The 24,919-nt window shown below is 57.7% G+C and overlaps 2 protein-coding genes across 4 annotated transcripts; one reads left to right on the forward strand and one right to left on the reverse strand.

Moving 5' to 3' along the window:
- Positions 1–1,926: 1,926 nt before the first annotated feature.
- On the reverse strand, positions 1,927–10,200 carry SNX11 (sorting nexin 11). Of its 3 annotated transcripts, none has more exons than XM_054801750.1 (7): positions 9,951–10,200; positions 5,975–6,023; positions 5,580–5,666; positions 5,104–5,204; positions 4,791–4,889; positions 4,376–4,588; positions 1,927–3,057 (listed from the first exon to the last, which is right to left on the reverse strand). In XM_054801750.1, exons 2-7 carry the CDS (start codon positions 5,993–5,995, stop codon positions 2,916–2,918), a joined length of 663 nt encoding a protein of 220 aa, XP_054657725.1. In that variant the 5' UTR covers positions 5,996–6,023; positions 9,951–10,200; the 3' UTR covers positions 1,927–2,915. The 3 variants fall into 3 exon arrangements, with proteins under 3 accessions (XP_054657725.1, XP_054657726.1, XP_054657727.1); XM_054801751.1 differs by lacking the exon at positions 9,951–10,200 and adding an exon at positions 9,258–9,868; XM_054801752.1 differs by lacking the exon at positions 5,580–5,666.
- Positions 10,201–10,359: 159 nt separating this feature from the next.
- On the forward strand, positions 10,360–21,751 carry CBX1 (chromobox 1). Its single transcript, XM_054801753.1, has 5 exons — positions 10,360–10,515; positions 18,541–18,716; positions 19,259–19,436; positions 20,156–20,250; positions 20,932–21,751. Exons 2-5 carry the CDS (start codon positions 18,577–18,579, stop codon positions 21,074–21,076), a joined length of 558 nt encoding a protein of 185 aa, XP_054657728.1. The 5' UTR covers positions 10,360–10,515; positions 18,541–18,576; the 3' UTR covers positions 21,077–21,751.
- The last annotated feature ends 3,168 nt before the right edge of the window (positions 21,752–24,919 follow it).

The raw sequence follows: 24,919 nt of genomic DNA on the forward strand, positions 1-24,919 counted from the left end.
GCTCCCTCTGCTCTGCCCCTCAGCGTGATGCTCAGCGCTCCCCGCCTCAGGTATCTCGCCCAGGACCAGTTCATTTTTGAGGCAGCTGCAGGGCCCGGTATCCATCATTCCTCATCATATCCATCATCATTCCTGGGAGCCCTTTGGGATCCCGGCAGGGACGAACCGATGCTCTTGCCCAGGAGGATGCTCTGGCACAAAAAGGACCAGGGCTGAGGGCTGACTGGATGCATCGGTGCAGCCTGATGGATAGGAAACAGCCTGGCTGTTTGCACCCCCTTACCACTCCTGTTGCACACTCATTACCACTCCCGATGCTCATGGGCTGAGACCTTCCTGCTCTGCTTGAGGAGGGGCTGGGGAAACGGGATAGGAGAAGGAGACAGGAGCGGGATGCTTTGGCCAAGCACGGGCTGCTCCAGCCCCAGGTCAGAGCAGGAGCCCCCCCCCCGGCATGGTGCGCTGCATGGGGACGGGAAGCACCATGGTTTGTTTGCACAGACGTGAGACAGCTTTCCTGGGGGGGCGGGGGGGGCAGGGGGTGAGGATGTGCTGTCTGGAGAGCCTGGCCTGCTTCCAAGCAGCGAGGCTGTTTTTCTGGCAGGCAGTGGGGAGGAGAGAGAGACATGCCAGGCTGCGAGGGCACGGGGCGGGGGGCCGAGCTGTCCTCGCCTGCTCGGGGTGGGGAAGGTTACCTTGGCAGCTCTGGGTGCCCCACCGTGCCCCTGACCCCACACAACTGCTGGGGGGGGGGTGGCAGCTCCGTGCCCAGACCTGACCCACCGACTCCATAACCCCGGCAGACATCGGGCCACCGAGGTGCTGAGCCAGCCTCGTGTGCGGCAGAGGGGACTGTGTGCCCCCCGCCCCCCGCCAGGGCCGTTGTCCCCAGCCGCTGCAGCAAAACAGCCCTGCACAGTACTGCCAGAGCGGGACCCCCACCCCCAGGGGCTCTCCGCAGCCCTGGGGACACTGGTGCTCAGCCCCCTCCCACCCTGCCATCGCCAGGTCCGCCTCTGAGTCACTGTTTTCCCGACAGCTTTGCAAAGCTGATCAACACCGCTAAAAATAATTTCCGCCTGGCTCTGAGACACAGCCAGCAGCAGGGCTGCAGCCCGGACGGGGCGGGGGGGGAAGATGGGCACCACGGGGCCCTGTGAGGAGGCACCAGCCAGCAAAGGGGACGGAGCCCTCGCTCCAGCCCCACGGCAGCAGAAGCCCTGGGGCCAGCTGGCTCCCGGCAAGGCGTCGAACGGAGGAGGTGGCAGTGCCGGGCCAAGCTTGCGGTGCAAACCATGCTGGTGGAGTGCAGGGAGCCGGGGGCAGGATACGGCCCTGGCTGAGGGCACAGCACCTGCGTAAGGCTGTGAGAGGCAAAGGCCACGCGTGGGCACAGGTCCATGGGCGTGGGAGTGGGTCCGTGGGCACAGCTGGCCTCACAGCTGCGCCATTTGGAGCGGCACACTCATGAATATGTATGAATATGCATGAGGGGGGGCAGCCAATGGCAGCAGCGCTCTGGCGCAGCAGCAGCTGCCAGCCTTCGCCATGAACTTCTCCTGACATTTCGGGTGCACCCCAATGGGTTCCCAACCCTCCCTCCCCGATGCATCCTGGCCCCTTGCGTGGGGCCAAGACCCACCCCCCTCCCCAGCTGGGCCCAGCACCACAAAACTCGTTTCGGGGCCAAGGTGGGACCCCTCAGCCCTGCCACCACCCTGGGGCTGGCCCCACCATCCCTGGGACCTCTCTGCTGCCCAGGGCAGGGTGAACCCCGAGGGTTTCAGCAGCTCCAAGCCCACGGTGAGAGGGGCACTAACCCCCCCTCCCCGCCTCCCCAAAGCCATCTATCTGCAATTAGCTCGGCCTCGGCTCAGCTCCCTCCACCCACACAGCCAGGACACACGTTGCCAGCAACCAGTAAGTCTCTTCTACTTCATTTTTATTTCAAGTCAGAGCATGTTGGCTCTGCCTTCACCAGTGCTGAGGGTGGGAGGAAAATGTGCAGGAGAGCACAGGGACCAGCATCAGGAGTAGCCAGAGCCCAAGCGCTGCCAGACACCGACTCCAAGGCAACTACATGCTCCTTTTTTCCGAGCAAACTAAGGTCCTGGTTGTGAGGTCCGCAGTTCCCCCCTGTGCATGGCAATTGGGGTGTGAGGAAGGAGCCCCTCTGGAAGAAGAATCCCCTCGAAAGAGCAGGGGAGACAAACTGCCCCACTCTACCTCCCCCCCAACTCCCTCCCCTGCCTCGTGCTCCCAGGGGGAAGCTCATTGCTGTTCAGCCCAGCTGCAGGCAACCTGCGGGGCGAGCTGTGCCAGGAGGCCCCAGGTGTGGATATGGTATCTGCACCCCCACGTGCGGGTTTCGGCTCTGCGCAGCTGAGACCACCCTCCCCAGGAGCCGCACAGCGCAGCCGTTACCAGGGAAATGCAGCCTCCCCTGCCTGCGGCACGGAGGGGAACACGGGGGACTAAAGAGACCCGCTGGGCCACGGCCAGCCTCTGCTCACAGCTCCACCAAGGAAAGCCTTCCTCCATCACGCTGGACGGGAGCTAGCGTAACTCAGCCCTGCCCTGGGCCAGGGACGTGCCAAGAACACAGGACCTCGCTGGCACTGCAAACCGAGCCCCGCTACTGCTGCAGTCAGAGAGCAAAGGCCATGGGAACAACAAACACAGGTTTCACTAACCACTAGGACTCTTCTCCAAAGAGAAGAGCGATACGACACACTGCCTGGGACATCAAGGACAGTCAAGAGTCAGCAGGGAGAGAGCATGTGAGCCCCGGACAAGGCCATGTTCCCAGGGCAGCCCCAGTCCTGCCAGCCCGGACATCCCTCCAGCTCAGCAGCGGTCCCTCTTCCAGCGAGGGCTGCAGGTCCCAGGGAAGGCAGGCGAGGTCGCTAGACCCCTTACTGCATCTCACGCCGTCTGCCCAAGGGCTCAGCTGGCTCATCCGGACTGTCCGAGTGCGCGTCGTCCATGCCGAAGTCGCTCCAATATGGGAAGGTCTCCAGGGAGCTCGGACCCTGCGGGCTTCCCAGGCCAGCACAGCTAGAAAGAGAGAACGGGTCAGAGCGGAGAAGGGATTGGGAGAAGATGCAGAGCCCGAGGTGCCCAGCACGTCTCCAAGTCAACCACTGCCTCCTTGGCGCAGCAAAGGCTGCTTCCACTCCGCACAGCCCTGCCGCAGCCCTCCGCTTCCAGCCGGCTCAGCCGCAGAAGCAGCCGCTCACCCTCGCACGCAAGCCCAGAGCGGGTGGGGGGAGACCTGCCACCAGCAAGAGGCAGACGGCGCTGCTGGCTGAGAGGGACACAGAAAGCCACACTGCCTGGGTACCCACCCATTAGCCTGGGCTGCTGCGCTCCCCCAGACCCCTTCCTTAAACCAGAAGGGCTCTATTTAAAAACAGGTCTCTCACTGGAGTCCAGACACCTCTTTCTTCCTGCTATTTGAAAACCAAGATGAAGAAACATGGGCACTGGGTGGTGCAGAAGAGCCAGACATGGTAAATCTCTCATTTGAGGGGCAGGGAGACCCTGAGGGTCTCTGCCAGGCACACCGGGCTGCCAGCGAGCAGAGCCAGGGACCCCGTGCCTGCCGCAGGACGCAAGCACGCAGGCGATGTCTGTGCTTGTTCAGCTTCTTGCAGGGAGCTGCAGCAGTGGCAGATTGAGGATGACCTCCTCTCCCACCAGAAAATCCTCGTCTGGCTGCAGCGGGGGGTGGGCAGCCACCCCACAGGGACATGCCCGATTAATTCCGCAGCACGCAGCAAGTGCTCTGAAGCTCTGACGGGCAGGAGGAATTGCAGAACCCACTCATGCTGCGAGGACGAAGGCAAAACGCGCAGAAAGCCTGAGCTTTGAAAGCCTCCAAAGGCTCCTCGCTCCCCAGAGATTAAGGGAGGAAAGCAGCCAAAGACCTTTGTAAATCTCAGCTTAAGTTCTTCTGAGAGATTCGAGCTCTTTTCTGCTAAGCCTTGGCCACGGCCAGGACAGGTCACCCTCCCCGGCAGCCTGGAGGGTGGTACAGGGGACTGCTGGTGCAGCCCAAGGTGTGGGGCTCCGATGCCCAACCCCCAGCAGGAATCCTGCCTTTGTGGGGCTGGGGAACACGCTCAGCTTGATTCCCTGAAACAACTGTAGCAAGGACAGGACAGGGAAATTCAAAAATATTCAGGGGCCTCTAGAAAGCCTGGCAGCTCCTCTTATTTCACAGCAGAGGCTGTTTGCTGCTGGTGAAAGTCCCTTGCACAGGCACCAACCATTTCAAATCAGTCTGTAGCCAGACCCACAGCAGCAAGAATGGAGAAGGGGAGGTGCAGGCACAGCAAGGGAGCTGGGGGCTTCCCTTCCCTGCCCACGTTACCTGCCATGCAGGTCCACTCCTGGCAGCAGCACAGGGCGGCTCTCTTCCTCCTGCACCCAGCCGCAGTTGGACATGGCGTAATGCAGGATGGCTTCCGTTACTGTCTGCGAGCCCTGGCCTTGCACGCACGCCTCTATCTCGGGTACCGAGAGCTGGCTCTGCAGGAAAAGGTGCAGCCGGCTGTCGGAGAGGAGGACCACATTCTGCACAACCCTGTGCACAGAGAGAGGAGGGTGAGGCAGATGCCAAGGAGCACAGAGCACGCCGAGCCCTGCCCCACCAACGGCTCATGTGCCCCACACCACCAGGGTGACCATCAACAGCTCTGCCGCCACCACACAGCCAGCATCTTCTAAGGAAGACCGGAGCAGCATGTCCTCTCCCTCCATCCAGCCCTCAAAAACGCTCTACTCACTTCTCCAGGAACTGCTGCAGCCCCTGTCTCCGCTTCTCGATGAATTCATCCGTGCTGCCCACGAAGAAGGTGGATTTCCCAGGCAGCTCTGGGACAGGCCTGCAGGCAGAGAGCAGAGGCAGCGGTTCAGGGTCAGATCGCAGCAGCCAGGACCCTGCTTTGCGCAGAGCTGGATCCCAGGAGCTCAGGCATCCCGTGTTCCTGTCGGGATTTCTGTCCACATCTGTTCTGAGTTCACGTGGCTCTCCCATGGCAGTGGGAAACAGCATTTGGCTGCAGGAGGGGGAAAGGAGGGAGAACAAGGCATGCTTACACCAAGCCAGCATTCTTCTGGAGCTGCCTCTTCAGCCACACGAATTCACGGTACCGGCGCCGCACGCATGAGGTCTTGGCAGTAAATGCCTTGCTGTTAGTCTGCAAAAAAACCAAACAAAAAACACTATGAAAATAATCCATATGATTGAGGGGCAGCAAGGCAGAGGGGGGCAGGATCTCGCGTGCACAGACCCCCGAGTTCAGCGATCGGGGATCCCCTTGAAGCACAGGGCTTTGGGGAGCACTGGGGGAGCTGAAAGTGCCTAGAGAACCTGAACAGGCTCCAGGGGAGAAGCTGGGTCTCAGACCCACACGGAGACAGTGCAGAGGGAGGGACGGGCTGCTGGGCTGCTTCATGGCTCCTTCCAACCCTGCTCAGCACAGCCGGACGCAGCTGGAGAACTCTGCTGGTGAGCCTCACGTACAGCACAATCGAGCTCTGCAGCTCACCCCTCTCCCTCAGCCCCAACTCACGTGGAGGAAGATTTTATAATCCACATAGGAGTTCCAGGAGCCTTCGTTCTGCACCCGGGGGTCCTGAACACGCACCGTGGTCAGCTCCTATGGCACAAACACTGCCTGAGCGCGGGGAAGCAGCACTCACTGCCCTGCGCAAGCATCGCCCCCTCTGCAGAACTCAAAGGGGCTCCCCGGGACCCACGGCCACACCGGCTTGTCCGGCCATCCTGCCCCAGGGGCAGCACCAGCCTTTCCCTTCCCTATTGCCAGCAACCCCTCAGCTCTGCCCCACAGACCCTGCCCAGCGTTCAGCACCTCTCACCCCTCGACACAGCACTGGGCCAAGACCACCCGCCCCAGCGCTGCCCAAGCCCGGGAACAGACAAAGCCCACATCAGAAAGGGTCTTACTTCCTCTCGGTTCTCCAACATCCTAGAGCCAGAGCCCAGTGGGAAACATCTGCACAGAGAAAAAAGGACTTAGTAAAACAAGATTAACACATCAGGGTCTCATGTACTCTGCACCCCCCCCAGGCACCTCACACCTCTGTCCCACCCAGCAGGCACCTCTCCAGCCCCCATGTCCGCTGCCCTCCCTGATCCTCTCCCCTCAGTCACCACAAAATAAAGAGGATGCACTCAAATCCAGCAGCCCACAGCAGGGAGAGCATCCAGCATTAATCTCCCACGTGCTCCTGAGGCAACATGGCCTGTTGGGCTCTTGCTGGGCTGTGCTGGAGAGTGTGTCGTGACCGGAGCTGGAGCCTGCAGCACCTCTTTCTTCCACAGCTCATCTTTGTGGATCACCCCTGCCCGACAGAGAGGCACTGGGATGCTGAGGCCCTGGGACAGCACTCCCAAATCCCCGGATCACAGGCAGAGGTGAGCAGGGCTCCCAGCTCGGATGGGCTGTAACCACCCGAGGATGGGATGGGGCAGCCTGCTGCTCCTGCTGAGCTGCCTGTCCTCCTCTCCCACAGCACGTCCCTGCTCCCAGGCTGGTAGCGGGGTCTCTGGGGGAGCTGGACACAGCCCCGGGAGAGCTTTTTCCCCAGTGTAACTCCCATTAGCCAGGAACAGCCTCCTCATTGCACAGCACCAAGACCCCAGCTCCCCAGCTTGCTCCCGCAGAGCCAAAACCAGCAACGCAGGAGGGAGACGGGGTGGAAGAACCCGGCACAGGCAGGTTTACACTGAAATGCCAGGGGAGTCGGTTCAGCTGGGGAGGAGAAAACCCTGCGTCTATCACAGTTTCCTTCTCCTACAGGCCTCCTCCTCCCCTCGCTGCCTGCCCAGCAGGAGCTCGGCTGGGCCGTCCCAGCAGGGGAAGCAGCCAGCCCGCACCAGGACCCAGCCGCCCCTTGCCAGAGGAAATCTGCTTTGCTCCTGCGTAGATCAGACCGGTTCCCCAGCTGCCACCTCAGTCAGTCTCCCATCAGCACCAGACGCAGATACGCTGTTTCTCTCCACCTCTTTCACAAGTCACTTGAATAAGCAGCAAACTCGGTACCACGATTTCCCCACCCGGTTAGGTTTCGTGTCTGCATTACAACTGCTCTCCCTTGCACCCCTCCGTAACCCCCTTTTCCCCTTCTCCAGTGGGAGCTGGGGGGCTGACGAGGTACCTGATGCCCCCCCCTCCCCGTGCTGCCTAGCTTTCCCAGCTCAGCTGCGCCGTGAGCTGCTCGCACGCTCCCATCGCACCAGCCTCTTCCTCCGCCACATCCCTCCAGCGCTCCCAGGTCCTGCTGGACCACGCCAGCTAATTTGTTCCACCATTACGTGCTCCTGCAGTAATTCCTGTTCTGCAACAGCACCACGAACGCAGTGCCAGGGCTTGGAGGAAGGGGGCGGACAGCGAGATAAACCCACACACACCCAATAAATGCACAGTTCAGCCAGTGAAACCCCTTCGGGGACAAAGCCCCCCCCCCCTCGCAGACGCACTGCGCGCACACAGACCAGGAATACTCGTCAGGGGGAGCTGGAAGACCAAGCGTGTCCCATGTCCTGGTTTCACCTCTGCTGCGGGATTGTTTGCAAGAGGTTTTGGAGCCCCTGGGATGAACCAGCGGCGCAGGACTTTGCCTGCCGCAGCCCCGGCTCCTGACACGGCTGCCTGATGGCAGAGGCGAAGCAACCCTTCACCTGTTCCCCGTTCCTGGAGCATTGCCTTTTAGGCCATGAGAGCTGCCAAGTGTCAGGCAGCGCTGGAAACCCAACCTTTATTTATACGCTCAGATGTGAAGCGAAGCTCTTCTGAAGACAGAGCTAATTTTAGCTGGGACAAGGGGAGGGGTTGAGCCACAAACCACGCTTTAAAAAAATCTGGCTCCACCGGTTCGCAGGTACTTTCTGCAAGACTTCAGCCACCCGATTCCACCCAGAGAGCACAGAAATTGTTAATAACAGCAGAGAAGAGTTTTGGGATAGACAGTGAGAGAGCCAGGCTTGCGCTGAGGTGTCTCTGAGTTTGAACTCTCGCTGGTGTTGGGTCTGGCGGCTGCTGTTTCCAATTTGGGCTGTAAGGGGGAGGGTGAGGGGAACCTACCAAAAAAAAAACCCCAAACCAAAAACCAACCCCCACGCTTGAGCGCACATGATTCTTCCCCTGGGAAAGGAGGGGAGAGAAGGAGCCAAATGTGACACGAGTCACTTTGCTCAGCGCAGTAATGGGGGAGCTCCGATCCTCCCCCATGCTGAGGGCACCCAGCCAGAACCAGTTCAGCAGCACAACTTGACCATTATGTTCCCCGGCCTCCCCAGAGGACACTTCCGCCCTCCCGTTGCTTTTAAAGCTCCTTGCTCTGCATAACAGCCCTGCCTAGATTAAAAATGCAGGAGGGAGAAGAGAGAGACTCAGAAATTGCCTAATGGAAGAACGGAGGGTTGCCAGGAAGAGGAATTTAATTTCCCAGCTACTGAAAGGGTGCTCCAAAGAGCAGAGAGACCCAGGAGGGGGAGACAACTCTCTGCAGTCGGCAAGGAGGCGGACAGGCTGCGGGGAAAACCCGAGATCAGAGAGTCCGAGCGCTCACGTCTTTTACCTATACTTTCATCCGGAGTTGTACCGAGAAACACATAATCTTATTTACGCTTTATTTGGAGTTAATTGATCTTAACTTGATAAATCAACTTAAACCCAATGGAGAAGGCAGCCCTGAGTTAGCTTTAAACAGTTACACCAAATCCTCTTTCAGGGCTTTTGCTTAAAGCCTCAGTTTAAGGGGCCCTGGGATACATGGTTTGGGTTTGATTTAATCTTCCTCCAATTTGCATTTCAGTGTTTCCAGGGCTCATGCTTTCAATGTCTTCTAGCTAGAAGGACACGAGGGGTAGAAGCCGCACAGAAATGCCCCACATCCACGCTCCTGGAGTCTCACGACCCTCACCTGCCCGGGATACGACCGACTGACCGTCCGGGTGTTTAAGCAGCCAGAGGTGCGGTCTGACTGCAGGCTGCCGGGAGGATTGCCTCCCCCGGGCCTGTGCTCACGCTGCTGACGGAGAAAGTGTCAGCTTTTATCTCTCGCTTCCTATCTTTTATCTTCCTTGCTGACTCAGACACGTCCTTCGCAGCAGTCTCTACCCCTCCGGAACAGCAGGACCTGCAGCAAATACTCTTTCCTAACCAGCACACACTGGTGACAGCTCGGTCCAGCTCGGAGCTGCCTCCCCCAGCTCGGTTCCCTACCCAGCTCCGGGCTGGCCGAGGCTTCGCGTCTATCCACGCTGCTCCAGGCGACTTCCAGCCACACCAGAGTCTCTGAGTTCTGAGGAAAACCTGACAGAGGAACTCCACAGCAGGGGAAAAAAGGGAGCGAGTCCCGTTTGATTCTGCTTTTGCTTGTCACGCTTGGGCAGAGCTGTCCACAACCGGTACCGGGGAGGAGGATTCTCCGGGGTTGTCTGCCCACCCAGGAAGGAAAGGGCTCCCCAAAGCTGGGCCCCACCTCGGTCCAGGCTGCCGCGGGAAGGGGACGTCCCCAGCCAGCCCCACACCACAGCGGACGCCTGACCGTCAACCCCCTCCGGCGGCAGCGGCCCGGCCGAGCCGGCCCCGAGCTCGGCAGCACCGTGAGCACGGGCTGGGCCCCGGCACCGCTCTGCCCGCTCCGCGGCTCCAGCCCGGCCCCCGCTCGATGCCGCTGTAAGGCGGCTGGGCTGGACCCCGCGGCCTCGGCCCAGCCCCACCGGGAGAAGCCGCGCCAGGGGGTGAGGCCCAGCCCGGCCCCACCGCCGCCCCGAAGCAGGCCAAGGATGCCCCACCAGGCGTTGGGCGCTGCCGCCCGGGGGACCCCCAGCCCCACCACCGGCGGCATCTCGCACCGAGCGGCCCCAGCCCCGGGCCTACCCCCAGCGGGCCCCTCCCTCAGGGTCCCCTCACCTCCTCTCGCAGGCCGTGGCCCCTTTAAGCGGCGCGGCGGCGCGACGGCCTTATAGCGAGGACGGTGCTTCCCCTTCCGGCGCGGGGCATGCTGGGAGCTGTAGTTCGCTCCCTCAGGCAGTGGGGTGCGGCATCCGGGCCTTTCAGCTGCGGGCGGCCTCCGCGAGGAGCCCGACCCCGCCACGCCGCGGTGCGATCCCCACCGGGGCGGCGCGCTCGGGTCTAACCGGACAGGCCTCGCCGCGGCGGAGGTGTGACGGCGGCAGAACGGAGGACTACAGCTCCCAGCGTACCCCGCGGCGAGCGGACAACGACTCCCAGTGTGTCTCGCGGTGGAGGACTACGCTTCCCAGGGTGCCCCGCGGCGCGGAGGGAGGGAGGCGGGCGCGGGTCGCGGCGCAGGCGCAGTGCGCGCGGCGGGTACTGGGGTTGGCCGGGCTCTTTTGTTCGAGGGAGGCGGACGGAGAGCGGCCAGGCCCGCGGCGCCACCCGACCCGCCCCGCCCGCCCGCCCCCGCGCCCCGCAGGCCCCTTCCCCTCGGCAACCGTTGGCGGGGCTGTGCAAGGTGAGCGGCAGGCCGCGGGCGGACCGGGGGGAGGGTGGGGGGAGCGGCACGGCGCGGGGCGGGCGGGGGGGGCGCGGAGGGCTGAGGGGGGCTGGGGGGGAGGGGCGGGGGGGAGCGATGCTGGGGAGGAACTGGGCGTTACTGGGGGGGTGGGGGGTGGAGGGGGGTTTGCTGATGGAGATGGTGTTTAGGGCGGTGAGACGCGGGGGGGGATGCTTGGGGGGTCGGGAGGGGTATAGGGAGGTGAGGGGTTAGTGGAGGGGGGTGGGGTGCGGGGAGGGGGGGGTTAGTGGAGGGGGTGTTTGGGGGGGGTTAGTGGAGGGGGGGCTTGGGGGGTTAGTGGAGGGGGGGTTAGTGGAGGGGGGGCTTGGGGGGGTTAGGGGAGGGGGTGTTTGGGGCGCTGGGAGAAGCGTTATGGGGAGGTTGGGGGTGCTGGCAGGGCCGTGCCTCTCAAAGGGGCCGCAGCGGGGGAAAAGCCGGGTCTGGGGGTGTGGAGGGGCTGGGCCGGGGTCAAAGCTGGGCCCGGGGGGGTCCTGTGGGGAGGGGAAGAGCTGGGGTGGGGGTAGGTATGGGGGTGCTGTGGGACAGAGAAGAAAGATGAGTCTTGGGGTGCTGGGAGGGGGCTGCTGCAGAGGGTCTGGGGAAATGGGGGAGGGCTGGGTTGGGGTACAGAGTGAAAGCGTCCTTTGGGAGAGGAAAGGCTGGAGCAGGGTCCCTGCTCTGGGAGGAGGTGGCGTTTGATCATTTGATGGGACGGTGGTTTAAGACCCACTGGTGAAGCCCCTGGGGTGAGGGAAGGGGAGGGAGGTGTTCCCTGGGGGGGAGAGCTGCAGGGACAGGGGGCGGCTGGGGGAGGAGGGGGATTCAGGTTCCGGCTGCTCCGCGAGCGAGGAGGGGACGAGTGTCAACTTTTGGCGGGGAGAATGAGCGGGAAGCTGCTCAGCAGGCTGCAGGAGGGCAGAGAGCGGGACGGCAGCCGATCCCGGGTGGCCGGGGGGAGGAGAGCTGTTGGGGAGCAAAATGGGGGGGACGTGGGGCCTCGGGGCTGGGGGAGAGCTCCCCTGCTCGAGGGAGATGTTGGCGTGCGGCTGGCAGGAGGTGGAGAAGGGAGGTTGTGGCTGGCGGGCTGGACGCGGGGATGTGCTGGGGAAGGGCGAGTGGGGAGATGCAGCAGGAGCTGCGTTTGGGTTGAGTCCCTGCTCCGCCGCAGCGTGGGGTGGGTGTCGGGGCAGCTCCCCGGCAGGGCTGGCTTTCTCCGGCTCCTTTGCTGGGGGAGGAGGTCTGGGGGAGTCAAGCTGTACCTGGAATGGGAGTTGGAAAGCGTTTGGGGGAAAGATAGGGCTTATGGAAAGGGAAAGTGATGGAGCCAAAATGGGATTTGTATCTCCGGACAAGGAGGTGGCGAAGCTTTGCTGAGGAAGTGGCAGATGCGGAGCTGCCCCAGGAGTGCAGGGGATGGCAGCGGAGGGAAGCTGACCCGCTCCCCTGTGGTGGGGAGGAGATGGCAGGGACTGGAAGGTGGCCTGAGTTTGGGTGGGCAGTGTCAGGGATGGGGGGGCTGAGTGTGAGGATCCCAGGGATGGGGCAGTGCTCTCAGTGTTGGGGTTAGTCACTTTGGAAGCAGCAAGCACATACATTGTTCCATATAAATCGAGGTATAAAAGGGCTTTCTGGCTGACTAATTACAGGCTCTTATCTGTGAAAGATTTTATTAACTTTAAAAAAAAAAAAATAAAAATCCCTGGTGCATTTGAGAGAGCAAGGTGTTTGCAATAAGTAAGTTTGGAGTTAACAGTCCCCATTGGGTTTGCGACCCAGGCGCGGTTTCCTATTAGTGCTTGAGATCCCGGTAGTGAAAACGATGAGAAACAGATGTGGCTGCTCTGACCCCGCTGCCCAGCGCCAGGGAAATGTGCGGAAAACCAGGCGAAGGGCCTGTGGGCGCCGACAGGCAGCTCCTGGGCACGGGGCTGCTGGGGAAATGCCCCCAGATGCGGTCGCCCCATCCCTGGGGATGCAGCTGGCAGGGGAAGGTGCTGCAGGGCCCGGGTTTGCTCATGAAGAGGGAGGTGGTGCAGCGTGGGGGGCACTGGGAATCCTGCGGCGCTTGGGGCAACGTTTTCTCATCTTTATACAAAAGGGAGAAGGAGAACGCAAATCCCTGCTCTGATTCGGTGAGTGTTTATCTGATCTAGAGGAGTTCAGAAGTTGTGTCTGCTGTCACATCACAAAATTCCTGTCTGCATGACGGGATTTCTGACCTCAGGTTCTATTTTTTTCATCAGGGAAGTAACGTTCCTACTGTTGCATGTGCGTTTCTCTTAAATCCAGAGGTGCATTCTCTCATGGATTGTGAATTTAACTGGAAATGATGTGGCTGAGCTTGAAGGTTGTGGCTTTTCTTTAGTTTGGTCTCTGCTCAAAGGTTTGAGCTTTCACTCAAACTTTCCAGAAATGTTTTCTGCTGTTTTCAGGTTCTGGAGAGTGGAAGGCTTAACATGCTTGTTCCCACTTCAAAAGAAAGATGCCTGCTGCCTTTCCCTGGCGCGTGTGGAATAAACTTGGCTTGCTTATAAGTCTTTAAAGAGATGAGTGATCCCAGCCAACTTTGAGAAAGGCAGGAGGAGGAAATGTTTTAAGTTTAAAACTCATTAAAGCTGAGCTGAACTGTTAATCCTTTAAGATGCAGCTAATGGAACTAGTCTGTACCCAAATTAAACCTCTGGGTCTCCACGTTTTTCTTCTTAGGCTGGTCTTTTCCTTTGTTAAACTTCCTACTGAAAAGATTAGCGTCCGGCATCATGGAATGGTATTACCACAATCTTCCGAAGAAAGTGTCCCAGCCAGTGGGGCTGAGGGTATTTGTCTTTGTCTGGGTGCTGTTCTCCAGATCTCGTGATACCAGCGTGTGCTTCTGATCTACTGCGATGACGTGCTGTCAACGCTCGCTCTTGCTCCTCCTGCCCCAATAACGCAAGCTTTTATACACACCTTCGTGCTGGGCCTCTTTCTTCATGGCCTTTTACCAGAGTTTGAATTCTTTTCAAGTGGCTTAGGTGTGTCCTGGATCCTTTTCCTCTTAGCTACAGACCAAGAAGTTATTCTTTCGGTCTCTCTCTGTTCTGTTTTCCTCTTCACAAAGGATTTCAGCTTTGCCTTGAGTGTTAGGTAAGAAGCAGCAAATGAAAATGGAAAGATTTGGCATAGGCCCATCCTGAAGTTGTCTTGAAATCACATTTTTTTGGTATAAGCCAACTTTTTTCACACATTAAGCATAGAAAATTGAAGCTGAATTTTAGGAAACACGCTACTGATGAGATCTCTCTCAGGCAGGAGTCATCTAGCCCCAAATTCTATAGACGTGAGACTGCTCATGTAAACGTAAGAGGAGTTGTCTGCCCTCCCCAAAAACGCCCAGGCAAAATGAAATGGCTTCGTTCTGCACCTCTGCACACAGGAACTCGGTGCGAGTGAAATGTGTGTGTTTGAAAGCTCTGGAGACGGGGGAGCAGAGCTGGGGTAAGTCTTCCCTGCGCTGCCTTTCCAAATAGACGGGGATGGTTCAACCTCTCCCCCTTCCTCCAGACGCCAGAAACCAGCCAGTGCTTTGGGTGACTGTGGTTTGTTTTTAATAACTAGAATTGGAGGGTTTGGATGTTCCCGGTCACAAAAGGCTGAAATCTTTGCCGAGCAGTCTGTTCCACTGAGGCATTCCTGAGGCAGAGGAAGAGGGTGTGGGGAGCAGCTCAGATGCTTTGCAGATAAAGCCATTTGCTGAGTTTGTACCCCCCGGGGGGGGGGCTGAAGTCCCTTTCTCACACTCGAGCTGCATTTTTGACTGCAGTGCAGCGAGAGGCCTGTGCAGCAGCTTGTCTCTGTGCTGCTGCCTAAAATCTGTACTGTGTTTAGCAGCAAGACACCGAGAATTACGGCTTGGCCTTATCCCCCTGGAGCACCTTTCTGGCTTGCAGGCTCTCCAGGGAAAACCAGGCGTTGTCCCTGCCGCAGGGATGAACGCCGAGGGGACGGGGACAGCTCGGCAGCAGGGTGCCAGCCCCGTGCCTGCCTGGGAGCAGACATCTTGAGAACCCACAGAGGCAGAGCAGGGCCGTGCAAGGGGGTGACGCTGATACTCCGCGGTGTAAATAACTCTAGCAGAAACAAGGAAACGGCTGGGGACTTTGGGGAGGTTGCTGCCTGCCATATGCTTAAGGTATGGTTGGTGCAGCCCTTTGCGTTGGTATATTTGTCCCTCCCCTTGGCAGGCTCTTTCTCAAAGTGCTCCTGGCCTTGGATTTGCGTCTTCCCTGCCCAGCAATGAGCACAATAAAATGATGGATCCGCAGTGTTGCGTTGCTCTATTGCCTCTCCACATTTCCCTTCCCACACCTGCCTGTCCCACACACCGCCTCTAGTTTTAGCAACTCCCTTCCGAGCTCATCTTTGGCCAGACTACCGTTAGACTCTTTGATCCAATTGCCGCCTTAGGAAGCTGCTCAAGCGGCCCGGCAATCCAGCTGAGCATCCTTAGGAGCCTTCAAAACAACTCCATCTCCAAGCAGTAACCACAGTGCTTTCGACTAAAGTCCTTTTGGCTGCAGTTGAACAGAAGTCCCTGCTGAGAGAGGGGAAGCCCGAGATCTTGCCCCTCCAGGCTGTCTCGGAGTTTATTTGCTGGTTGTAGTCGGAGCCATGACGGAACCTTCTTGAGAATCTCCTCTGCCATGGCATGCTCAGCTCTGTCCTCCTCCAGCGGCCACGCCAGAGGAGGAGGATGATGATGGAGGGGAGGAAGGAACTGCCTGAAGAATTCCAGAGTGAAACACGATCTTTTGGCTTCCTGCTGCAGCGCTGGCTCCTGCTCGGGGATTAGATGCTGGTGGTGGGTCGGAGGCTTTACATTGTTGTATTGCACACCAGCTGAGGCGGTGCCAGGCAGCCTGGCCTCCTCTGCTGCGAGTCCGCAGGCGACTGGGAGCCTTTCTGCTTCGGGTTTGCCTCCGTCTGCTGTCTGATTAAAGATGCTGTCAGTGTATTCCAGCCTAGGGGTTGAGGAGGGAAAAGCCTCTTTGATGCGTGTTCTTGTATGGCTTTGTTTTAGTGGGCTGTTTCCAGGTTGTTGGATTTTTCTCCCCCCCCCCCCGCCATTGAATAGGGCAATAAAACTTCATCCTTGCGGGGCTGGGTGTCCTCTGGCAGCGAATAAAGGATCCGTGGGGGAAGCACTGCCTGTCTGTGGGAGTATCCCTACCACCACCTTGGCTGCTGGTCCATACGGGGCAGGGAACTTCTCACTTCATTTAACCCTTAGACTGGGTTTGGGTTTTTACCTTTGGCGGGCAGTGCGGCTCTGCAAGCACAGCGCAGCACGTGCAGTAGCGGAACGAGCTCTTCCCTTGTCCCTGTCTGCTCTGCAGCCTATTCAGATGCTGACCCCTCTTCTGAGACCACCAGGCAAAAGACAGGCAGGGCAGATATCTGGTGCTAAATGTGAGCAGAAGGAGGAAAAGTCTCGTGATGCAGAGCCTGATCACCAAACACCCTGAGATGTGGTGGCTGCTTTGACCTGGCTTTTATCGCCAGTCCACTGTCTGGTTCATGAGCAGCCCCAGCCATGGGTGCCGTGGGGGGGGGAAGGTGTTTATTCCTCCTCCTACCCCGACATTGCCATCAGGCAAGGAGGCTGTGGTCACCCCACGGCCGGTGCCTGCGGGGATGGGGTGTAAAGGGAAGATGTCTGTCTGCCAGCCCGAACAGGGGCTGAGGGTCCTATGGAGCGAGAGCCTGGGCGCTGGCACAGCTTGTAGCCAGGGTCGGGTTGAAAGCAGCGGTGCAATAGCAGGGTCCAAAGTATAAACACGTTGGTCCAGCACCTGCCAAGCGGAGAAGTGCCGCGTTCTCCCTCTGCGCTCTTCCACGCTCCTCGGCTGTCCTCAAGCCCTCTCTGTTAGATAGCAGCAGAGATGGGGGGGGTCTGGAGCTGTGCTTGCTCCCTCCCATCCTCTGCTGTGGCTTCTGCTGGTCTGAACTGGTGGTACGTGTTTTGAGCTTTGTGGGGTCTGGTTTTAAGCCTTCTCCTTTGAAGGAGACTCCGACAGCAGCTACTCAGCTCAGCAGCATCTTGTGCACAAGGGAGCTCACCCAGCTGTACCCCGAGAGCTGAGACTGTTGCTGAACTCTGGCACCTCCTTCAGCCAGTATAAATCTGCAGGATTTTTGTTTTGCCATGTAAACCTGCCCCAGTTTGCACAGATTTTGCCAGCTGAAATTTATTCTACACAATTCAAGATAACCTGAGTGGCAAAACTAAAGTTTCCAGGCAGGTAATGTTTGACCTGCTCACCAGTCATTTTGCTTGGCAGAAAATATGCCTTTTTACTGGAATAAAAAAGAAGTGTTCCTCAGCGCTTAGGACATGAAAGCTCCCCGGGCAGCTGTTCAGCAGGGTGGGGTTTTGGGAGGCTGAGGTACAAAGTTGGTTTCAGGCGGTCTGGGTCCCATCGCCAGCTTTACCAGCGGCTCTCTGTGACGGCGTAGCTGCTTATCGGAGATAACAGATGGGGAGACGTGGAACCTCCTGACCCTTTGGTCGATCTAAATCAGTGCAACTTGTTCAGCGCGCTTGGCTGGCTGCGCAGACTTCTTTGGAGCAGAGGCTGCTGATGAGATCAGGGTACTAGAGGGCTCTCTATTTTTCTTGAACCTAAGGGAAAAAGCCTTTGGTGTCTCCCCTCGCGGGGCTGTGTCGCAGCTCAGCATCTTGTCTGTGGGGCTGGGAGCTCTCGGTGTCACTGGTACCAGCCAAGAAGTGGCTGGAAAATATTTGCAAGGGCCGGGGGTGTTTTTAGCAGAACCACCTGCCCTGCAGCAGGGATGAGGTGGACAGCCATCCCCGCCAGCAGCGGGGAGAGACTCTGACCCTGGATCTGCCCGGCTGTGGTGCTCTTACTGGTCCGAGCTGGGTTTCAACAGGGAAGTGGGGCCTCTCTGTGGTTTTTGGCTCTCTGAGGTGTTTCGTTTCAGCCTGGGGGAAGCGCCTGGCCTGTTGGCAGGGCTGCTCCTCCTCTGCAGTCGTGTCCCGTCCCCCCCCGCCCCGGCGTGAGTGGAAAGCGGAGAGCTGCACCAAGGGCTGCCCCGTCACGCGTTACCTGTGTGCTGCGGCGTTTACGGCAGGTAGCCTTGGGCTGTGTTGAGCCAGAGAGTTCTCCTAGCTCCGCATCGCTCTGCCACTTCCCAGCAAGCACTGGATATATATGCAGGAATTTTTGACTGTCTAAACAGCTCTGGAAGATGAGAAAAAAAAAAAAATTCTGGGTTGGTGAGTTAGATAAATATCCCAGGGTGCATATCCATGAACCAGCAAAGAAATGAACATGGGGAGCTTGGTATCGGGGACTGTGACTTGTATTTAACTTGGATTAACTATTTATTAACTTTTAGTTAATATCAGCGGTATGCTGTCTCCCTCCCACTGCTGTAGAGCTTTGTAAATGCTCTCTGCAGCTCAAGGCAGGGTTGGACTAAGCTGAAGGGCAGGTCGGCGAGGCGGGCGAAAGGGGAGAGACCAGGTTGAGGGGGGAAACGCGGGACTCGGCAGAGGAAGGACAAGGTCTGCAGCAGCTGATGTGGGACACTGCTTTGTTTCTGGAGGTCGGTGGGCAAGACAAGGGAGCAGCAAGTTCAAGATATGGTGTGCTGAAAACAGGGACAAAGTACAGGTGGAATCAGGCAGAGTCTTGATGGAATTGGTGAAATAAGGTGCTGGGGAGACAAAAAGGCCAAAGCTGTGTGTCAAAAAGGCATTGTGTAAACGCAGCAGCTCCTGCTGGAGATTCCTGTTTGCCTTTTCAGCTGGCAGGACCATTCTGGCCCATCTCTTCATGCGTTACCTGCTTCATACGTGCCTGTTTTCTCCACAGCAGCATTCCTGCACTGCGCTTTGCCTCTGCATATCCAGTATGTTTGCTGCCTGGCAAAGGCAAACCTGACCTTGACACAAATGTGTGGTTCTCTCTCCTCTTTTAGCAGCGTCGCCCGTAAGCTGAAAAACTGGCCAGCACAATGGGAAAAAAACAGAACAAGAAGAAAGTGGAAGAGGTTTTAGAGGAAGAGGAGGAGGAGTATGTGGTGGAGAAGGTCTTGGATCGGCGAGTGGTAAAGGGCAAAGTGGAATACCTGCTGAAGTGGAAAGGCTTCTCGGAGTAAGTGCTTCCCTGCCTGCTGCTGCGGGGTGGGTGCTGGGCTGCTCCGCCACAAGCATCTCTTCTGCCTTTGGCTCCCAAAGCCTCCGGGCAGGTGGCTCAGTCTCCCTGCATCTCTCCTTGTCTGTAAAATGGAGCTAACAGGCCAAGAGCAGCCCTGATGATAAAAACAGCGGTGCTAAATGCCTCGAGCTCTAATCAGGGCGACAAGAGCACAGCCTAGGTGGGAAAGTCCCCTTTCTGTCTTGCTAGCAGGCTGTGCAGTGCCCTGGTGGGGCTTCCCCCTCTTTAGCCTGGTGCGAAACAAGCAGCTGGATAAAATGAATTGCACTTCTCTCCTGAGAAGGGAAATAACTGCCCTGTCCTCTGGCATCCCTGCCTGGATCAGGGCAAGGTCCTGTGTCACGGGGCGAGGACACCCGCACCCAGACTGCTGCTTCTCTCAGCGTCTCCGCGTGATCTGGTGTCCAGGACTTTTCTTGGCAGAGAAAGCTGCAGCAAGCTGCCCGCATGTACAACTAAGCTGTTGTCTTTGATTGCAGTGAAGATAACACATGGGAGCCAGAGGAGAACCTCGACTGCCCAGACCTCATTGCAGAGTTCCTTCAATCCCAGAAAACTGCACATGAGAGCGAGAAGTCTGAGGGAAGCAAACGCAAAGCGGAGTCTGACACAGAGGATAAAGGGGAGGAGAGCAAACCAAAGAAGAAGAAGGAGGAGGTGAGGCAGGGTGCTGTTTTGGTGCTCACCTCTCTACCCCTGCGTTTGGCAGGGTGTCTAGCAGCTGGAGCAGCCACACTCCAAAACTTCAGTCACGCTGTTCTCCTTCGTGGAGGGAAGCTCTTGCACATAGCTGAAGTGCTTTTGAAAAGCTGTAGCTTTCGGAAGGAGGCATGAGCTGTTGCCTAAGCCAGGCCTCTTCGTCAATCCAGAGCCAGTTCTAGCACTAAATTGAAAGGCCGGTTCTTGAACCAAAAGGGTGTGGAGCTCCAGCTTCTCCTGGAGAACACACCGGGGATGAAACAGGAAGCAAGGGTTGCCTGTTGCCCCTTTGAGAGGGGGAATGAGGTGGAGCAGAGAGCTCAAGGTGCTCATAGCTGCTTGGGAAAAGGGACAGTAAAAGGCTCTGCAGTCTGGTTTTCACCCCAGGAGCTGCTGAATCTTGGCCAGTACAAGGTTTTGACCAGCAGGGCCTTGGAAATCAGGTTCTCTGCTTGCAGCATGAGCAGGGTGCTCTGCTGTGCTGCCCCGGGTCGCCCCAGTGCCGTGGGTTTACACCTGAGCGGTCATCACAGTTCTTGGCTGGCCTTAGTCATTATAGCCTGAGCATCTGATACGCAGAGCCTTTTCGAACAGGCACTGGTGTGTCGTCATGACCAGAAGCAGGGCTGTGGCTGTCGCCCTGTGATGCTACAAGTGGAAACTTGTCTCTCTTTCAGTCGGAGAAACCACGAGGCTTTGCCCGGGGATTTGAGCCAGAGCGAATCATTGGTGCCACGGATTCCAGCGGGGAGCTCATGTTCCTGATGAAGTGGTGAGTGTGTCTTTGTGTCTGTCACTTCTTCACTTATTCTGTGCCAGAGAGGGAAGGACCTGCGCCTGGGGAGTCCCTGCTACCTGGCATGAAATCTCTCGCGATGGCGCTGCTGCCTGAGGTGACCCTCTGCGCCGAGGCTAACGTGGATGTGAAACGAGCAGGTAGGGCCCTTGGGATCGTGTGGCTCTTAAGATGTCCTCCCGCAGCAGGCGCGAGCTTGGGGAGAGAGAGGGGCATGGTGTCATGGCGTGGGCTGCAGTTTCGGAAGGCTGCACCCAGAGGAGAACCGTGACGATGACCGTGTCCCCGTCAGCTGTAGTGACACAGGGCTTGTCGCTGGCGCAGGTGGGAGCCAAACCAGTCAGGCGTAGGTGTGGGAGCCATTTGCTTTTGCACCATCTCAGAACTACAGAGTGGCTGGGGGCAGGGCCGCAGCTTTGATTCGGCTTCTCTCCCCATCCCTGACAAGACAGAGCTGAACACACATCTGGGTTTTTTTTTTCCTGGGCTCACGTGCTGCTTCTCCCTGCTCCGGAGCCACTCGGGAAGGGGTCGCTTGGATCCCCCGAGCAGCTCGGGAACTCCATTTACCTGCCATTTCTTGATTTTTCTCTGGTCTCCGCTTCTTCCACCTCCCCTCGGCAGCCCCCTAACTTACACCTCTGCTCTGGCCTGTAGGAAGAACTCTGACGAGGCCGACCTGGTCCCTGCCAAGGAAGCCAACATCAAGTGCCCCCAGGTGGTCATCTCGTTCTATGAGGAGAGGTTGACATGGCATTCCTACCCCTCAGAGGACGATGACAAGAAAGAGGACAAGAACTAACCCCTGGCACCCGCTCTGGCCAGCCTTTGTATAAAGATCTGAACTGTGGGTTTGAGCAAGAGGGAGAGAACGCAGCTCTGCTTGGTTGGGAGCGTAGAGATGGCTGGAGAAGATGCCCTTTGAAGAGACCAGTATGGTTTCTGTGCCCTGCAGCTGCTCAACTGCTTTATGCAGCTTCATGCTGTGTACAGATTCAAACCAGCCCGGCTCATTTTGGGGGGGGGTGGGGAGGGAAGGGCAGGGGGATACTGGGGATGTTGGGGGAGGAATTTGGGGGGTTTGTTTCAAGGCTGTCTATTTTGCAGCTTGTGGGAGAGGAAGCAAAGCCCCTTCCATGAAGGACTGTCACTGGTGATGGGTGGGCTGGGGAAAGGGAGTGCAGATGGATACTGCTTATTCTTCAAAGACCATCTCAGCAACCCACAGCCTTCTTCCCAATAGTGTTAACTCTGCATTTTTACGGCGTAGCATGTGTGTAGGTTGTTTGTTTTTTTGGTTTTTTTTGTTTGTTTGTTTGTTTTCTTTTGCTATTTACTGGTGTATCGGTTTGGGGGACTGGGGGGGAGGGATGTGGGGAAATTGTTTAATTGGGGAGGGAGATGAGATCTGGTGACAATGTTCCAGATCATTTCCAGATCTTTTTTAGAACCTGAATTCAGTAAAGGAAAAAAAAAAAAAAATGAAAAGGGGTTGGGGGGCGGGGGGGGGAAGAGCCCAGTATTGATGACAGAACTAGGGAGACAGGGACACTGACGTGAGACTGAAACTGTGAATGTCCAAATCTCTGGAGCCAAGATCCTCAAAACCCTGCGAGCGATTTTTTGGGAAGGGGCAGGGGGGTGGTGTGAGGGGAGACTTGTGAAAATGCAAACTTGTGATTCGTATTGTCCTGAAGCAGAACTGCCAGTTACTGACACATGCATTGTATGTGGGAGGGCGGGGTGCGGGGCGGGAGTGGATTTTAACCCTTTAAAAGCCTTTCTACCCTTCTTTCCGTTATAAGGTGCTATTTCTCAAAATTGGGGGGGAGAGAGAGAGACTTCTGACTACTTGTTCCTTTTCTCACCTTAATTTGACTGTCCAGCCAGCAGCATCAGGAACCCTTTAGTTGTGGGAGGGAGAGGAAGTCAACCGCAGCACAAGAAAAAAAATCAATTCCATATTCTCCCATAACAAGCGATTGTTTGTAGGAGGCCAGACATTGGTGCTGGAGCCGGATGTGTTACCCTGAATCTTCTGAGGGGTTTGGGTTTTTTTTTTTTTTTTAATCAGATTTATTACAAATACTGAACTATTTAATGTCTGGAGTCATGAGCCCCACCAGACTCCTGGCACCTCCTTGTAGGGTGGTATGTATCTAGACTTGCATTGTACAAACCTTTTTTTAAAAGCATGTGTTTAGGTTTCTGTGAAAACGTTGTTTAAATGTAAAGTACGTGTTTGGATTTTAACTTCATACCAAGCTCTGTCAGTTTTTTGTCTCAATAAAATTTTAGATTTATAATCCTGATTTTTTTCTTCTCTACCTTGCTCCTTCCTCCAGCTCTTTGTGCACGAGATGAGTGACAAGGTGTAGAGCAGGTCACGGAGGGAACTTAGCCTGCGGTTGCGGTTCTCTCTGAGCAAGGTTAGCTCTGATGCAGCCCAGGTTAGCCGATGGCTCCGATCTGGGTGTCAACAGCAGGAGCTTTGGAGCAGCTGACAGCAGGTTCTGATTTATGTTGACTTCTACCTGGAGAAGTGTCGTAGAGGTTAGTGTCTAGAGGCCTGAGCCGAGTCTCACCCCTGGAGACAAGAGGACTAGCTGTGATTCGGGACCTCGTTTGACGTAGCAAGATGCTGCTGGAGCCGGGAGCATGCGCCGCGTGTGTTCCTAGCCAGGATCCGGCACCGGAGGTGGGGTAAGTGACCTTTACTTGGATTCTCCTCTGAACGTTGAGCAGACTTTGTCACCTTGTGTTTACGGATGGGTTTTTAAAGCTCTGACAGTGGTTCTGGTGACTGTTTGGCTGAAGATGGAGATGGCCTTGCTTGAGTCTTGGTACAGACTTGCTGGAGGCCACAAGTTCTTGTGCATGGAGAAGAGTAGATCCATCCTTTACTCAGCCCAGCTGACGCTCCAGGCAGTAGTATGGAGGGGCTGAAGCATTCCTGGGGGGAGGATTGTGGTTCCTGGCTCGGAGGTTTCCAGTGCTTGTGGGTGCAGGATGGAGCAGGGAGAGGCAGGGAGGGTTTGGGTCAGGGCTGAACGGGGGCTGTGCCAGCCCCTTGCTGGCATCCAGGGCCGCAAAAACCACGCGGCCAGTGGAAGTCCAGGTTATTCGCAACAGCACAGCTGATACCCAGCGGGACGGCAAAACGTCTGCCCTGCCCCAGCAGCCAGCAAGAAGCAGCAATTAAACCTGTATTAATCACTAGAGATGGAAGGGGGAACGTCCACTTAATTGAACGTAAGAAGGCTGCAGTTCCCTGGGGAGGCTCTGGGGCGATCGATCACAGCGGGTAGCTGGAAGATGCGTGTTGCTCCATCCCGGGGCTGGGTCTGCAGCCGCGCCGAGTACGGGGGCGGGGGGCTCCCGTGCGAGCTGCAGGCAGGGCGGGCACCAGAGCTCTGCGTACCGGTTGTCTCTGCCTGTAACACTGTGTAAGTGGATTGGGTCACGGGGAAATAGTCCCATGACCCTCGTAACGCGTTCAGAGATCTGTGGGTGATGGTGGGGTGGTTTTCCCCCTGCTCACAGCTCCAGGCTGGACCTGAGGCAGCTCCTTCGCGTGTCCCCCCCCACCCCCCAGCACCGCAGCAGAGCCTGGCAGAGAACCAGGGTCTGTCCTGGGCAGCGAGCGGCAGCCGGACACCGGTTCAAAGGGCCGCTGAGCCGTGGCTCTCGCCGAGATCAGAGGCACGAGGCCCCGCTGGTGGCTAAGTGCTTCCTGCTTTGGAAAAATGAAAGGTCTGCACTTCACCTGATTATGGGCTGGCAGGCAGCCTGCACCCCGGCAGCGCGGGGCATGATGCGAGTGACAGCAGCGGGGGCGAGGAGCTGGTTAAGCTCCCGTCTCGCCCCGCAAAAGGCCAGTGCCCGGCTGCCCCGCGCGGGATGTGATGGGCCGGCAGCCAGAGGGGAATGGATTTTGTCAGGTATGTTCTTAGCCTGGGCTTGCTGCTCTGAAGCCATGCTGCAGGCTGGGGAATGGCGCTTTGCTCCCCGACAGGGAGATGAGGGTTTGTTGGTGTGTTTGTGCATGAGCAAGGACACAGGTGAGCACGGGAGTGGGGGCCTGAAGTCAAAGGTCCCGTTCTGGGGCGGGGGGAGGCAGCAAAGGGAGACTAGAAACCGGGCAGAGCGGTGCGTCCTCTGCTCTGGTGTCTGTGTGGACCCCATCTCCGGTCAGGGAGGGGGCAGTGACCCCACGAGGAGGGCTGTATCCTCCTCACAGCATCACCGGGGCGGGGGAAATCCCTGTGCGTTTCTTTTACAAGCTGGTATTACATTCTAAAACAGCCCCTGAAGGAATATCTGAAAGAAATACCCTAGAGCCCAGGAAAAGAGACGGGAAGCACCTTAAAGTGTGTATTTTAATGCTTCGCGTTCCCCTTGGCTGAGCTGTTGCCGTGCGTAGAGCTGGCCGGGGCTCAACTCCGGCAGCAGGAGTAGGTGAACTCTTCCAGTCCCAGACGGAGAGGTTTAATCCCCAGGAAAATGACATTTGCCCCATAGGAACAGTCTTGCCAGTGGAAGACTGTCGGGGAGCAGAGCGGGGCGGCAGCGCACTTTCTGCTTGGTCTTGTGGTCGTGCCTGCCCAGGGGAGGGGGCCGAGGCTGCTGATGCCCCGAAGCGGCA

Source organism: Grus americana, chromosome 22 (genome assembly GCF_028858705.1).
Source record: "Grus americana isolate bGruAme1 chromosome 22, bGruAme1.mat, whole genome shotgun sequence".
Taxonomy (NCBI): domain Eukaryota; kingdom Metazoa; phylum Chordata; class Aves; order Gruiformes; family Gruidae; genus Grus; species Grus americana.